The sequence below is a fragment of the Protopterus annectens genome, chromosome 11.part0 (genome assembly GCF_019279795.1).
Source record: "Protopterus annectens isolate FY-2018-M chromosome 11.part0, PAN1.0, whole genome shotgun sequence".
Taxonomy (NCBI): Eukaryota; Metazoa; Chordata; order Ceratodontiformes; family Protopteridae; genus Protopterus; species Protopterus annectens.
In genome coordinates, this window is record NC_056745.1 from 966,514,545 (window position 1) to 966,530,061 (window position 15,517).

At 34.7% G+C, this 15,517-nt stretch overlaps 1 protein-coding gene across 1 annotated transcript in view; it reads left to right on the forward strand.

Moving 5' to 3' along the window:
- Positions 1–4,544, forward strand: part of SEMA3D (semaphorin 3D) — a 1,474,119-nt gene extending 1,469,575 nt beyond the window's left edge. The window contains exon 18 of the mRNA XM_044088351.1: positions 1,517–4,544. Coding sequence (XP_043944286.1) covers positions 1,517–1,945 — 429 coding nt within the window. The 3' untranslated portion in view covers positions 1,946–4,544. The remainder of the gene's footprint in view (positions 1–1,516) is intronic.
- The last annotated feature ends 10,973 nt before the right edge of the window (positions 4,545–15,517 follow it).

The window sequence follows — 15,517 nt, forward strand, 5'->3', positions numbered from 1 at the left end:
TGTGAGGGACTCTTCCCCCCACCCCCCCATAAATTAAATATACTAACTCCAACTTCATACACTGAGGTTAGGAAATTAACTTTTTTTCCATGGTAGTGCGATCTTGGAGTTGGCATATTTAATTTACGAGGGGTGTGAGGGGCAGTACTCCCCACATGGGGGGTGCAGGAGGGCTTGTCCCCCTACAGAAGCATAGTATAAACTGTGTGTTAGTTAGGTGGTGTTGTAGGTGTCTGGGATCTTATTTATTTGTGCAATGTAGTTTTCAATGTTATGAAGCACACTTTCAATGTTCTGAGTTTTCAATGTTTTGGGTTTTCAGTGTTTTGAATTTTCAATGTTCTGGTCTCAATGTCATGAAATTCAATGTTATGAAGTAGATCAATACATATATATATATATATATATATATATATATATATATATATATATATATATATCCCTACTACATCATCAGAGTTAAAGAATTTCAAACTGCGTGTTGTTAGTACCAAAAATCTGTGTTTTTGCAAGGGCAGGACAAACCTCCCTACATGTGGTGTGCCCCCACACAAGCTACTAATTATATATACCAACTCCAAGATCTCACTATAGTCGGGAAAGAGTAAATTCACCATTCTCCACTGTATCATAATCTCCATAAAAAACAACTTTTTGGAAAGTTGTTGTTATGCCATATAAAGTTCGACTTTTCAAAAAGTCATCCTACTAAAGGGGACCCATATATATATTATATATATGGATATACACAGAGAGAGGGATATTCAGATCTAGATATAGATCTGTGTATATGGATGCACGTGTGTGTGTGTGTGTGTGTGTGTGTGTGTGTGTGTGTGTGTGTGTGTGTGTGTACGCATGTGTAAGTGTGTATATTAATGTATCTGAGTATGGGGAATTATGTGAAGTACTGTATCTGAAATTAGCTAAATATCTGCCATAATCATAGTGTTAGTCTTACTGTCCCAAAGATTGCAGTTAGAATCACTGTGATCATAGGAATTTCAGCATTAACAGCAGATGTGCAGTATACTGTAAAAGACAGGAGCCAAATGTAGTGTTTGTTATATCCGTAATTAACAGTATAAATGAATATATAAATAGAGGAATATCATAATGTGGGTCAAATGAAATAGAAGACCATTTAGAAAATTCTATTCAACATGCAAAAACAATAATACAAAGTTTTCAGAGGTTACAGCAACATTGGAAGTGCGTTGTTAAATATATTATTAGTACCATAACTTTCAATCTCACTTTTAAAAATGGTTCTGATTATATGCTTAAGATGAATGTACTAGACTTCTACAGCTCTGAAACAATGTAAACCTTCCTGAAACACTACTACTGAGAATCCACTGAATGTCCTTTAAATTCCTGATATTAATGGTTTGGGAAAGAAATAACCTGGATTTAATATTTTTATATGAAAAAATGCTTATGTAATATTATTGCTGAATAGGTCAATCCTAAAACATTGACCATGTCTTTTCTTTCTTATTTCAAAATATTCTAGGTAAAGCACAATGAAAGGATAATCAAAACTGTATATGGGCTGTTGATCCGCAGTTTGATGAAAAAAGATGCTGGAGTGTATTACTGTAATGCCCAAGAGCAAGCGTTCACTCACACTATTGTAAAGCTGAACCTAAAAGTTATAGAGAATAAGCAGATGGAGCATGCACAGAAAGCAGAGGAGGAGGAGGGGAGGTATCGAGACCCCATGACAGCACCACAGTTCCGATACAAGGATTACATTCAGCTTATGACCACCTCCACATTCCCTCTTGAAGATTATTGCGAACAGCTGTGGCACAGGGAAAAACGGCGACAAAAGAACAGGGGAGGGGTTAAGTGGAAACATATGCAAGAACTAAAGAAGAACAGAAATCGAAGACATCACCAGGGTGATAATGACTACAATAGTAAAGCAGTGATCAGATAAATTTGGAGATCCTCTTCACCTCAGCAAAGTAAAAAAAACAACATGTAAAACACAGTCCTGATGCTTTTTTGAATATTGTTGATGGAACGGAGTAGAAGCCAAGCTACATATGCTGTTGCACATGTACAGAAATGTATGTTAAGAGCATTTCCATGAGGAGAATATGACAACAATGAATGACAAAAAGACATTTCATAGGCAAATAGCTTTATAAGTAATTTTAATTCTTTTAGGATGTTAAGTACAGGTATGTTTTTTTTTTCTCATGCAAAAAGTACATTTGAATGGGACGCAGGTTTTGCCTTTTTAATGGCAGGAAGTTTGAGGGGAATAAAGTAAAACAGGAGCTAATGGATATGTTCTCATTAGTCTTTAAATAAAAAGAGTGGCTGATTTGGGTGGGTGATATTGCTTCTACTTCTGCTGCATGGAACTGTTGTACTGTGGGATGCATTTTAATGGTACTGCTGTTAATAAGCACTAGGACAGTGGCTCTTCTGCTCCTGAAAACAGATGGTTACTTTAAAATTAGATAGCAACTATAATTTGTCTTTAAGGAAAATAACAGAGAACTCATTTAGGTCGGTATATTGCTTCAGCTTTACTAAGAAGGTGAAGCTTTGCAAATTGATGTCAGAAGATACAAATTGTTTGAAGAAAAAGTCTAATATTTTAATGTATGGGTGTCTCTGCAGTATTTAGAATTTGTGATTTAAGAGTTGAATAAGTGTATGCAATAGACCTCAAGTAAGAACTTCTAAGTGTGGAATTAGTTACTGCTTGTGAGAAGAGTTTTCAGTGGACTATGATACTCATAAACATAATGTGCAGTTCTTTAAAGGGTTTGTGCTTGGTGTTGATCGACTATGGTCCTGGAAGTAACACCGTTCATAAAAACAAATACCTTTTCTTTTAAAATGCAGAGATGCGAATTAAATTCCTAATGAGGGCATAATCGGCTTACTGAGAACATTGTCACTTCACTGCATTTGCACAAACTAGGGAGTATCAAATTATGTAAACCTTGTCCCCTACCATATTCTATGCCCTTCTAGCTAACTCTACTGTTTGGTAACATTCAAACAGCCCTTCTGCTCTAGTTAATATGACTGACACCCTGAACAGAGATGTGCATATGGATGAAAGTACACACAAAGTACCTCTATTAAGACTAGTGGATGCAATCCCATCAACCTCCTCACTTCCTGTAACTCATCCTATACCCTTTTGCTTCATATAACTCCAGCTGAACCCCCAACTAAACTCCTAAATAAGTAAAAACGGTCAAGGATTTACCTACTAATAGTAGACATTACTTGCAAGCCTAGATCTTGTCCCCTTGGTGTCTCTTACTATTTTGACCTATGTCAGAGCCTTGTACTGCATATGAGGCCAGGGAGCAATAGAGCAAGTAGGTGACAGCGGTGCATTGGGTGTACCCCTTGCTATGCTGAAATAAAAATGGGTGATTTGTTACAATTTCCCTTTCCTTGACCTTGAGAATAGATCAGGCCTTATTAATATATAGTGGAAATGAAGGGTTTTGGTGCTGAATTTCTCCCTTTTGCAGTAGAGTATTGCAGTCTCTGTGCTGGAGAGAATACTTGTATGGCTTCAGTGGTCCCTGTCCTGGCATACAGTGCAGCTCTGTAATGTGTGTTTTTAAAAAGTATAACATTACATTGCTTTCATTCATTTTAAGTTAAATTGTTACTCAGCTATGTCATACTGATCACACAATATGCATTTTATGTAAAAAGCTACACTAGTGGTAATTTGTGTACCACCGCTGTGCGGTTACACATGCACCATGATTTATATGGTTGCGAATCACAGAAAATGGTGCTGGTGTTATTTGCATATCCGACCTGCACCCAGACTCTTCCAAATATGAAGTAGTGCAGTATGCATTTACTTGAGTTAGTAGACTTCTATTAAATGTGCATTTTGGCTTTTTTTTTGCTGTGTGCCAGCATTATGCAATAGAAGAACATTTTCATGAATCCTGTCCATTTCTAGTCAGTGTGACATAAAAATGTTAAATCTCTTGCTGCTTTTGTTCTCCAGCAGAATATCATTCCTAAGTTTCTCCATTTTTAAGCTATATTAATATACCCTATGTATCTTATGTGTTTAAGATACGTCAGATTTTTTAATGCAGTCAGTAGATATAAACAACTAAATATTGATTTAGCGTCATACTACTTTCCACTTAAGGCCACATCAAGTTTTGGCTTGATACTGTCTCAATAATATACTTTTGGAGCAAGAAGGCATTACCTACAAGGTTTATGGGTGTCCATCTTTCATGTCTGTGTACCCTGTTGGAGAACACATGTTACCCAGAAAAAAGAAAGAACAATGGCTTCCATCCTGCACACAGGTGCTTTATTGAGCGTTAGACAAACCAGCAAATAAATAAAGTGAAAACAGTAAGGAAAAATACTGAGATTAACTGCAAGAATAGTTACAAGGTGCTGCCATTTTAATTTCTCCTTGTAGTTTTGTGGATTTTAAAAAGCCGCAGTTAGGGAGTATTGGAAAACAAATAAAAAAAAACAAAACCAGTGCAATTAACTGCATTAAAATGATGTGTGTGTGTGTGTGTGTGTGTGTGTGTGTGTGTGTGTGTGTGTGTGTGTGTGTGTGTGTGTGTGTGTGCAGATATTAAATACTTGTACAATGTATATAAGTATAATTTGTGTGTAAAATACATTTTCCAGTGCCAATTACATATTCTACAGCAATGACAAAACATTAGATGGAGGAGCTATTTTACATAAAAAAAATACAAAACAAAACGTATATACTAATAATAAAACAAATACAAACAAATTTAACAGCTAGCCCATTGTCTAAGTACAATAATGCCTGACAAGGTGAGTGGTATAAGGGAAATAATGGACTTCCTAGGGGTGGAGAGGGCATCCATCACAACACCCCTGGGTTGTCCATTAATTCTCCAATAATGCCCACCCTGTCAGACATTATTCTCTGCATGTATAGTTAGTATTTCAGAAAGGAGAAAGAGCTGCTTGCAGACTTGGAATTATTTTTATTGCTTGCTGATTAAATTGAGCATACCTAATGCTGAACCTTTTTTTATATTGTTGGAAAGAAAGCCCTACACAGTTTTAAAGTACTGGTGTTGACTGTAACAAAATTTAAACAGCTGAGAATGCTTTGAGAACTTATTGTCAAATGTTGGTCTCTGTATTTGTATGACACTAATATCTCATTATTATATGTTTTAAATGCTGGCATTGATGTCAAGCAGATACTGCCCTGAAAATAGTATTTTTAATTAACATTACTGAACTGATTAAATGGATTATATTTGTTCCAAGGTTGTTATGCCTCATAGCACCTCTGAGTACCCATGGCATAAGGGAAACTATGTAAAGCAAGAATTAGTCATTTCAAATTTAGTACACACTGTTGTCAGATAATGAGCTCCAATCAAAATTACTCTGAGTATTACTAGAAGAGTAATGCTTCCAGCTGGTCTAACTAACTTAGTGTTGAAATGACAACAACAGCTAGCATATCTATGTGGAAAGCATTTAAAAAATGTTAAACTTCATCTATCATGCCCTTATGATTTGTGAGAATATTATGCAGAATGAAAAGAATCTTGTTGCATATCCCTGCAAAAGCATATATTATTCAGAAGAGTCAGTGTTAGAGCTGTTAATTCTTTGAAGTCACTTAGATGTATGTGCTAGTCACTAAGCTGTCACTATCTCAATTTATTCTTGAAGGTATCAATTCTCCTAACTCATAAAGCTTGCCAAAAGCAGATAAGTACATTTGGATTTTATTCATTTTGATTTTCCCATCTGAAACTTGAAGACATAGCAGACCAAACTGCCATTGCTCTGTCTTTCACATATTGACCTGTATTTTCCTGTGTGTTAGAAGACCTTAAGATATATATGTATCATCTGTCTGAAATGCAATAAAATGGATATATGGAGTCTTTATCATCCTGGTGATGTGGTGCTCTTATGTTTTTTTTCCCATTAAGTCCTCATAGAGTATATTAACAAAACTGCAGTGATGTTTTAGCATTTCAGTTTCTGTGCAGTAGATTGTAAAAACTACACAATCACCCAGTCCTAATAATCCAACAGATCTTCCATTCTTAGTTTGGGGTCTATATACAGTATGGCAGTGGTATATCAACTGGAAATACATTACAATTGCCCTGTTGGCCCCACTTATAAAACAATAAGTACTGCATCCATATATAAATTTAACAAGTAAATTTTAATGTGTTGATTTCTGTTTGTGAAATCACGAGTGGCATGTTTCTCAGAAATACAGCAACCATACTACAGAAAGTAAAACAGTGCTATCTTTTTTGTGTTTTTTTTTTTTTTTTGCAGAATTGTTTATTCTGTGTGTTAACCATTCTTTGTAATGTCTTTACTTATTTAATTTATTTATTTTATATGATTGTTGACATTTATATCTTGTGAAAATATTGAAAGACGGGGTTACTTATGTAAAAAGGGCTTATTTAACATGTTCAGAACACTTACAAAGTAGACTTCTATGTCCATAAGTATTCTATATTCCATAAGTATATTAACCCAAATCAGAACTATCTGAAATGCCTTTTTTTATAAATATTCAACTATTATTACAAATGTATTTTTCTTAAATGGTCTTATTTTTATCCATATAGTTTTAGCATGTATTATGAGTGTAAATCTGTTTGAAAAACTTTTTAAATAAAACACTCATTGGTTAATGGCAACTTAATTTTGTCTCGTTTGTGCATTGTTTTCATGCTGATACAAATGTAGATCATCCTTCTTGTGGCAGAAAGTTGAGTGGTAGTCATTTAACAAAGATGTGGCATTTGATTTTTGGCATTATGGAATTATTGCAAAATATTTTATGTGCAAATTTATAATTGTTCATTTTAAAATACAGCCCTCTATAGTATGAATTTGTATTTAGACTGAAATCATCTGTTAGTTGCAAATTAAGATTAAGGAGGTCAGTCCATACTTCTAAGTAGGGCCACTAATTATTAATGCTGTCAAAAATCAGGAAAGTAATTGTGAGAAATTTGTTAGATTTCTGGAAAAGTTGTTTGGAAGGGGAATTTTATAACCTGGGATAAGGCAGAAAACTGTATGCCTGTAGTACTTTAGTGCAGCTAATAAAGTTATTTTCCAGGTATTATTTGAAGGTAATGTTTTCTTTTCTCTTTTACAACTGAGTTAGCCATGTGAAAATTAAAACTTTGCAGAGATGAATAAAAGTTTTCTTGATGATAGGTTTGCACTGCTACTACATGATCTTAGTTACTCTTATGTTAACTGGGAGAACTTGCCATGCATAATAAAATATGGTAATGAGCTTTTATAGCTAACCACAGATGCAGGCTATATCCTATTTGAATGTGACAAATCTACAAGTGCCACTCCTTTGATTCTGAAACATACCAAGCATTTTTGATGAAAAACCTAGATTCAGCGGTGACTTTACTCTATCCCCATTGTTGGCTGACCATGGAGTTAGTGTATATAATTTTTTTTTTTTTCCTTATATGGGTATGCAAGGAAGCTTAGCCCCTAGAGGAAAGAAGCTTTCTCTTCAGTACACTGACTGCGGTGTTCCATGAAACCATTTTGTTTCTTTGTGACTCAAATATTTTATCTTCAATGAAACAAAAACTTCAATGCGCAGTCCAGTATCAATAAAGGCTTTCCTCCATAGTAGAAATGCAATTCCTTCAATAATCCACCACAGTTCAGCAAAAATTACAAATTTTAATGAAAAAACAATAAAAGACAGTAAAAAGCAACCAGATTGAGCGCTTTCATCTCCTCCATGGAGACTTCATCAGAATCTACATTTTTCCACTCACCCTCAGTTTAAATAATGGTTCCAATTGTTTAATTAGCTAATTAGTTTTGAAATCCTATAGGCTGGCCATAAATTAATACAAATTTTAACTCTTTCTTGCATGAAACCTTTCCAAAAAAGAGATTGTTAAAAAAGTTATAAAAAGATACATTGTTTAAAACCCATCCAAAACAGTACAATAGGAAAAACAGGACTTCCATCAGAAACTTGTTTTGTTAAAAAACAGTAGAAAAAATATTGTACACAATCTTGTAAATGAGATATGTCAACCTTAAATAGGTATAAAGTTTGTAATACTTATAAAATATTGAGCTAAAGGTTCATTGTTGTTCCATTAAGTGTTCATATTAAAAAATCTTATTAGAAAATTCTTATTAAAAAATGTTATTATACAAGTTCATTTTAAAAAATAAAAAATTGTGTAGTATATATTCTAATAAAATAATATATTGTAAATACATATATTATACCATAAAATAGAATAACATGAGGTAAAATGAAATAAAATGTTATGTAAGATAAAATGAAATAAAATGTTGTATAAGATAAAATGGTGATCTTAGTGGGGCCTCTTGGGCAGTTAAGACTGGATGCATGTGGGAATAATGGATTAAATGACCACATATCCATCAACCCTGCACTCAAGATCTTGTCAGAGGACCCCAAGAGGCACCACTAAGGTCACCATTTTATCTTATACAACATTTTATTTCATTGTATCTTACATAACATTTTATTTCATTTTACCTCACGTTATTCTATTTTATGGTATAATATATGTATTTACAATATATTATTTTATTAGAATATTTATATACTACACAATTTTTTATTTTTTAAAATGAACTTGTATAATAACATTTTTTAGTAAGAATTTTCTAATAAGATTTTTTAATATGAACACTTAATGGAACAACAATGAACCTTTAGCTCAGTATTTTATAAGTATTACAAACTTTATACCTATTTAAGGTTGACATATCTCATTTACAAGATTGTGTACAATATTTTTTCTACTGTTTTTTAACAAAACAACTTTCTGATGGAAGTCCTGTTTTTCCTATTGTACTGTTTTGGATGAGTTTTAAACAATGTATCTTTTTATAACTTTTTTAACAACCTCTTTTTTGGAAAGGTTTCATGCAAGAAAGAGTTAAAATTTGTATTAATTTATGGCCAGCCTATAGGATTTCAAAACTAATTAACTAATTAAACAATTGGAACCATTATTTAAACTGAGGGTGAGTGGAAAAATGTAGATTCTGATGAAGTCTCCGTGGAGGAGATGAAAGCGCTCAATCTGGTTGCTTTTTACTGTCTTTTATTGTTTTTTTCATTAAAATTTGTAATTTTTGCTGAACTGCGGTGGATTATTGAAGGAATTACATTTCTACTACGGAGGAAAGCCTTTATTGATACTGGGCTGCGCATTGGAGTTTTTGTTTTGTGGTTTTGGGTTACTAGTTACTGATTTATCTTCAATGAGTTTACAAGAAGTCCATATGCCTAACAAGTTGTCCAAGTGAGGGAAAACATAAAAAAAAACATAAATAAATTCTTTGATAGTGAGAGCGAGAGACAGAGATTGGAGTATGTGTGTGTGTGTGTGTGTGTGTGTGTGTGTGTGTGTGTGTGTGTGTGTGTGTGTGTGTGTGTGTGTCACAGAGAGTGAGCAAATAAGATAGAGGAATATTGCATACCTCTCAACTTCAATCCTCAAGAATTCATATCTGAAGAGGTTTTTCGTCAACATCAATATCAGTATCTGAACAATAATATGTATTAAATTATAATGTTTAGTTTTATTGATTAACTGGCTAACCAAAAAATAAAGGATGCATATCAGAGATGTTCTGCAAAATCATGGACAGCTGGAGGTGATGGTGTAGCTGTAATGCTTTGCAGTGTATGATTTTTATTTATTTGTTTATTTATTATTTATTAGCATTTGTTTATCGGGATAGTCCACTGGGCCATTAAGAGCCCATTATCAGTGGAGGCCCAGGGAGAAATGCTCCATAAACATAGAATATATAACAGAAAATTAACAATATGAAAATTCACACAAAATATGCACAAATAGAAAATATTAACAATTAGTTAAAGCGGAGAGTGAAAATGCATAGTAGGTACAATTAAATGGAAACTTACAAATACAGAGTAGGTAATAAAAATTGTAAAATATTCTGTTGCAAGTGTAGTAAAATAGTCTATGGACAATTTATAAGGTGTGTAAAATGAAATATGAACAAATACAAGAGAAAAATGGATGTCAGGTTAGAAAGAGAAAGGCATAGTACAAATACACATCCGGTTAGCAAAGAGGTGTTCTTGCAGTGAAGTTTTGAAAGAAGAATGACAGTGTGTGGTTCTAATTAGTAGTGGAAGGGAGTTCCAGGCTCTGGCTACCATGCAAGAGTAAAGCAGCTGACCTGCAGGTAGCTTAGGCTTATGAACATGCAGTAGATGTTGATTCTCAGATTTGAGAGACCTTTTGAGAAGGTAGTGTGTAAATAATGAACTAAGAGCAGGACAGTCTGTAGGTTTGTAAATTATTTTATGTGCTATAATTATTTGTAGGAGTTCAAGCCAGGTCAGTGAGTGCAGAGATGTGCAGTGGTGAGTAGAATGTGTGGTATTTGCTGCAAACCTGGTGATTTTGTTATAACAGGTTTCAAGCTTTGAATTATGGATGGAAAGCATGTTAGTAAGTAGAGGGGCACCATATGTGAAAGGGAAATAGATAAGTGGTAGCAAGTATTTGTTTAGTGGAAGGATTAAGGAAATGTTTGTAGCTGTAAAGAATGCCTATTTTTTATGTGTTTTATTGATGTTATGTTGTATGTGTAGGTTGAATTTTAGTCTTTCATCTATTATTACACCTAGCAGTTTAGTGTGACTAACAACTTCGATTGTAGTATTACTCTGGGAAAGTATAGTGAACGAGTTTTGTTTATGTGGATATTTTTCTTGGGGGTAAATAAAGTTTTGTTTTGTTAGGATTGAGAGACAGATGATCTATATTGGTGTTTCCCAATGCCCTATATTAGGACCACTCCTATTCAGCATCTTTATTAATAATCTTCAGGCTTCTTTCAGTCAGGGAAGTGAAGATATGGAGAAAAGGAGTTTTGCCATTTAACTGCCTGCTACCTGTCTGACAGGTAGCAGGAAAACCAGCTAAGAGAGGGAGGTGAAAGACCCGTCTTTGAGAGCTGATTTAGAAGAAGTGAACGAGAGACTGTCAAAAGCTTTTGATAAGTCAAGAAATAGGGTGGAGACAATATTGCCAGAGTCTTGGGCTTAGTTGACTGTGGCCATGAAGGATATTAAGGCAGGTGTGATTCTGTGAGATAGCCTGAATCTATGTTGGCTAGGGGACAGGATTTGGTTGTTCAGGATAAAATTAAGAAGTTGCATGTGAATTCACTTTTCAAGGAGCTTAGTGCTAGGTGGCAGGATGGATATAGGACAATAGTTGGAAATATTGGTCGAGCTACTGCCTTTGTGAAGGGATAGAATAAAAGTTAGATTCCTTACTTGTTTGTAATGATGTTGCTTATGAAAAGAGGGAGCTGTTCTGAAAACAAAGGCTGGGAGGTGATGACTGATGGCAGTTGGAAGAAAAGCGTCTGAAGAGATTCGAGTTGAATCTGTGACCAGTATCCAGTTTAGGATGGATCCAGCATTAGAATTTGCATTAAATCTAGTTGGAGTGGTTATACATTGAATGAAATTATATAGGTTAATATTTGTGGATGGGAATTTGCAATAAAAATTTAATCAAATGATATTGACATCACCCAGAATGATGGTTTTGTTTTTGATTGTATTAGAAACCCAAGACAGTATATCTTCCAATATTGGGATGTTGTTGCCAGGAGTAATGTATACAATTATGTACACAAATTTTTACTTCTTTATTTTTAGGAAGGAAATGAGGATTTAAGCATCTGAGAACTGGGGATTGGTATTTTTGTATGACATTATATTTTAGGTGTTTGGGAAAAAGAGAGCTATACCACCTCATTTTTTGTGGAGTCTATCGGCCCTAATTGTATCAAAGCCTGGAGGGGAGAATTCATAGTCTTTGATATTAGGTTTTAACCAGGTCTCTGTAGCAGCTGTGATATCTGGTTTATTAAGATCTATCCATGTGTGAAGTGGTCAGTAGTTTTGTTACAAATACTTTGAAAGTTTACTGTTATAATATGTAGGGATTTATAAGAATTATTGGTGCTAGATAGTGTAGGTGGGCTGGTGGAAGTGTGACCTGGGTGGGTCTATATTAAAATATCGAACGGCATGAATGTCGAACGGCCGGATTATTGAAAGTGCCATTCATCGAGTTCTGGTTTGTGGGATTGGGGTGCAGTGAAGATCGGGAATTTTGCCCTTTTCTCACTGTAGTGCAATCTTGGAGTTGGTATATATAATTAGTGGGAGGTGTGGGGGACGCAGCCCCCTACAAAACCAAGTAATGTGAATGGCACTTTTGATATTTCGGCTGTTCAACATTCGTGCTGTTAGATAATTTATTATAGACCCGACCTGGGTTAGGGTGTATATCACTACACAGGGGGTAGGATAGAAAATTTTGCAGAATATTAGCATAGAATAGAGAGGGTAGAGTTTTGTGACTGCATATAAGGTAAACTGTTTTTAATGGGAGAATTTTTAATTTGGGGAAGAGTTGTGAAGTTATTTGATAGAGATAGGGATATATTTCAATCTAGCTTTTCGATGGGTTTGACTGGAAAATTCTTACATAAGTGGATTTAGAGATAAAGATGATAGAGCTGAGTGTAGAGAGATATGTTAGTAGCAATACTGAACAAGCCAAACAACCACCAAACACCACTAAAACTAGTAACCATGAAGACAAACAGAAAGGTGAACTCACGCTGCACTTTATTGAAACCACTGCAGCAGCAGACAAGTTAAGCGCTTTCATCCAGACAAGTTAAGCACTTTCATCCACTATGGAACTTCATCAGAACTACTGCAATAAGTCAAACACCACACTTAAATACATCAATAAAATCACATGACCATAATGAATTCGATTTTTTTAAAAAACCCTAACAGAAAAATCATGTATATAAATTTGTAAAAAATGTGTAAAGTGTAAAATATCAATTACTCGACCAGAAAAACATACTATAAAATGCAATATTCTTAAAACCATGTTTAGATATATACATGTGCTATGTGCATATAAAATATGAAATATATATACATATACACACACCCCCCACATGCCTGCATTGAGATAATACCCTTTATCAGTACTCCAGACTTTTGAGCTTAAGGACAGAAGCAATTGAGCAGGTTTCATTTAGACCAGGGAACAAACACTAAGGCATTTAACCTAAGCTGCCATAACAGCTCCCTGACCAAAATGTGGGTAATGGTGGTGAACTCACTGAGCTTATTGGTGGGCTGGCTTCATCCATCAGTGACTTTACTGCACTAATGATGCAAATAAATCAACAACTTTTACAAAGGAAAGATTTGCCTTTTTCGCCTCAATGAGTTAATTCATTCCAACGGACTGGTGATAATTAGAGTGGCACTAGTGGTAGCAGTTTGGATTTGCCACTTACACAGAGAACACCTGTTCAAAACAGCCCGAATCATTTTACACAAACATCAGTATTTGGTAATGACTTTGATTTCCCAGGCATGGAAAATCAACAAATTTGATGTTCGGAATTCGTGTCCTAATCAGAGGGCTGATTTAAAGGCTGCTAATGGAACTTTGTACAAGCAATTGCATTTATTCAAGAAAAAAATTGAGTGAATTTAAAAGACTTCAACTGGACAATGCATATTTATGGGAATGTCTTTAGAATCAGTATGTACGAAAGGGACTCAGGTTTTGGAAGTATCCAAATGGGATGTCTAAGGATACTGATTTTCATGCTGCGTTAGTTAACATTTTTAATAAGGTGGGTTGTGAACTGGTGGAATTACTGATTAAGAATAATGATAAATTAATTGAGAGCCTTTCAGTTGAGCTGGATGGGCTTAACATGGGGATTATGCAGGGTTTATTATTTGACCACTATAAAACTAATTATACCAACATATTTCACAAGGTTGATCAGGATTGTGTGAAGAATTCAGAAAGGAAGAGAAAGAAGTTTCAAAGGGATGCCACTGCATATGTTAATAGGTGTGCCTATCCAGATCCCAACAATACTGGAACAGGATATCCTGATAGAAAACAGCAACAACCAATGGGCGTTAATGGGGAAGCATCCCAAAATGGTGAATCCTAGTCCGGTCACTAATACATGACAGGAGGATGGTGAGGTGAGACATTTGAAAAGGATTAGAGCACAGAATTGTGGGGGACAGAGGAATGTATCTAATTCTGAGGAGTTTTATCAGTGGCAGGGGCAAAGCCCAAGACTTTTTCCAATAAGAGGAACGGGACGAAGTGGAAGTGTTAAACCTCATCTGTGAGCCTGGTGTGGCAAGTGAACTATTAGTCCAAGATGCAGTCAGGAAGGTACTTAATTCCAATAATGATTTTACCATATATAATTTTTTACAAAGAGAGTTCAATGTGGCACATGCTAATTTATTATCGAAGGGGTTCAATTTTGTGCCGGCAGCTAGAACACAGATGGGTCAAACATTACTTGACTAAAACTTATTTGTTCACAAGTTAAATTTAACTGCATGGTTTGCGCGAACCAAGTCAGTGCATCAAATGTGACTGGCGAAGATCTAATACATTCAACCCTCCTTTGCAAGGGACTTTATGTACCTTTGAACAAATTTATGATAGGGATATTTGTGATATAGTGAATAAACCTATTGAATAGCAGTTTAACTTAAATGCAAATGAAAAAGGTTTTTAAATGACATTGTGAATGATAAGAATATTCGAATCATGAAACCTGACAAGAGAGTGGGGTTGTTATCATGGATTTAGAGGAATATAATAACAAAATGAAAGCAATGCTTTTTCCTTATGTTGAGATTTCAAAAAATGAGTTGAATATTGCTTATTCTAAACTTGATATGTTATTACAAGGTCAGATTAGTATTGATGAGTATGATTTTTTATATAATACATATCCAGTTGTGACTGGGATTTTGGCAGGATTTTCAGGATACTGAAAATCCACAAGGATATACAAAACCCACCCCTAAGACCGATTGTTGATGGGAACAAGTGTAAAACTTACTACATGGTCAAGTTCATTGAACATTGGCTAAAATCATTAGTTTCATCTGTCCCACAAATTTGTCATGATTCATGGGATTTTTTGGCTAAGCTTTCAAAGGTTGGGTTTAGTCAGGATTGTTTATAAGTCACAATAGACGTTTGCAATTTATACTCAGTAATTCTGCATGTGTATGGTTTAAGGTGGTTTAAGGGCATTTTACGTGACCTACATTTATTAACCCAAGATCGTGTCAATGTTTTGGTTACCCTCTTGTATATGGTTTTATCCAATAATTTTTTATTCTTTGAATGGCAGTACTTCAGGCAGGGAAATGGGGTGGCAATGGAGTCAGTGTGTGCCCCCAGTTTCGCCAGTTTCATAATGGGGGAAACATTTCCTGTTCAACTCAAAGTATAGGAATGCATTTTTGTTTTACCCCCACTTTTTGGATGATATTTTTATCATTTGGAATGATGATGATACATTATGTGAATTTTTTGATTAT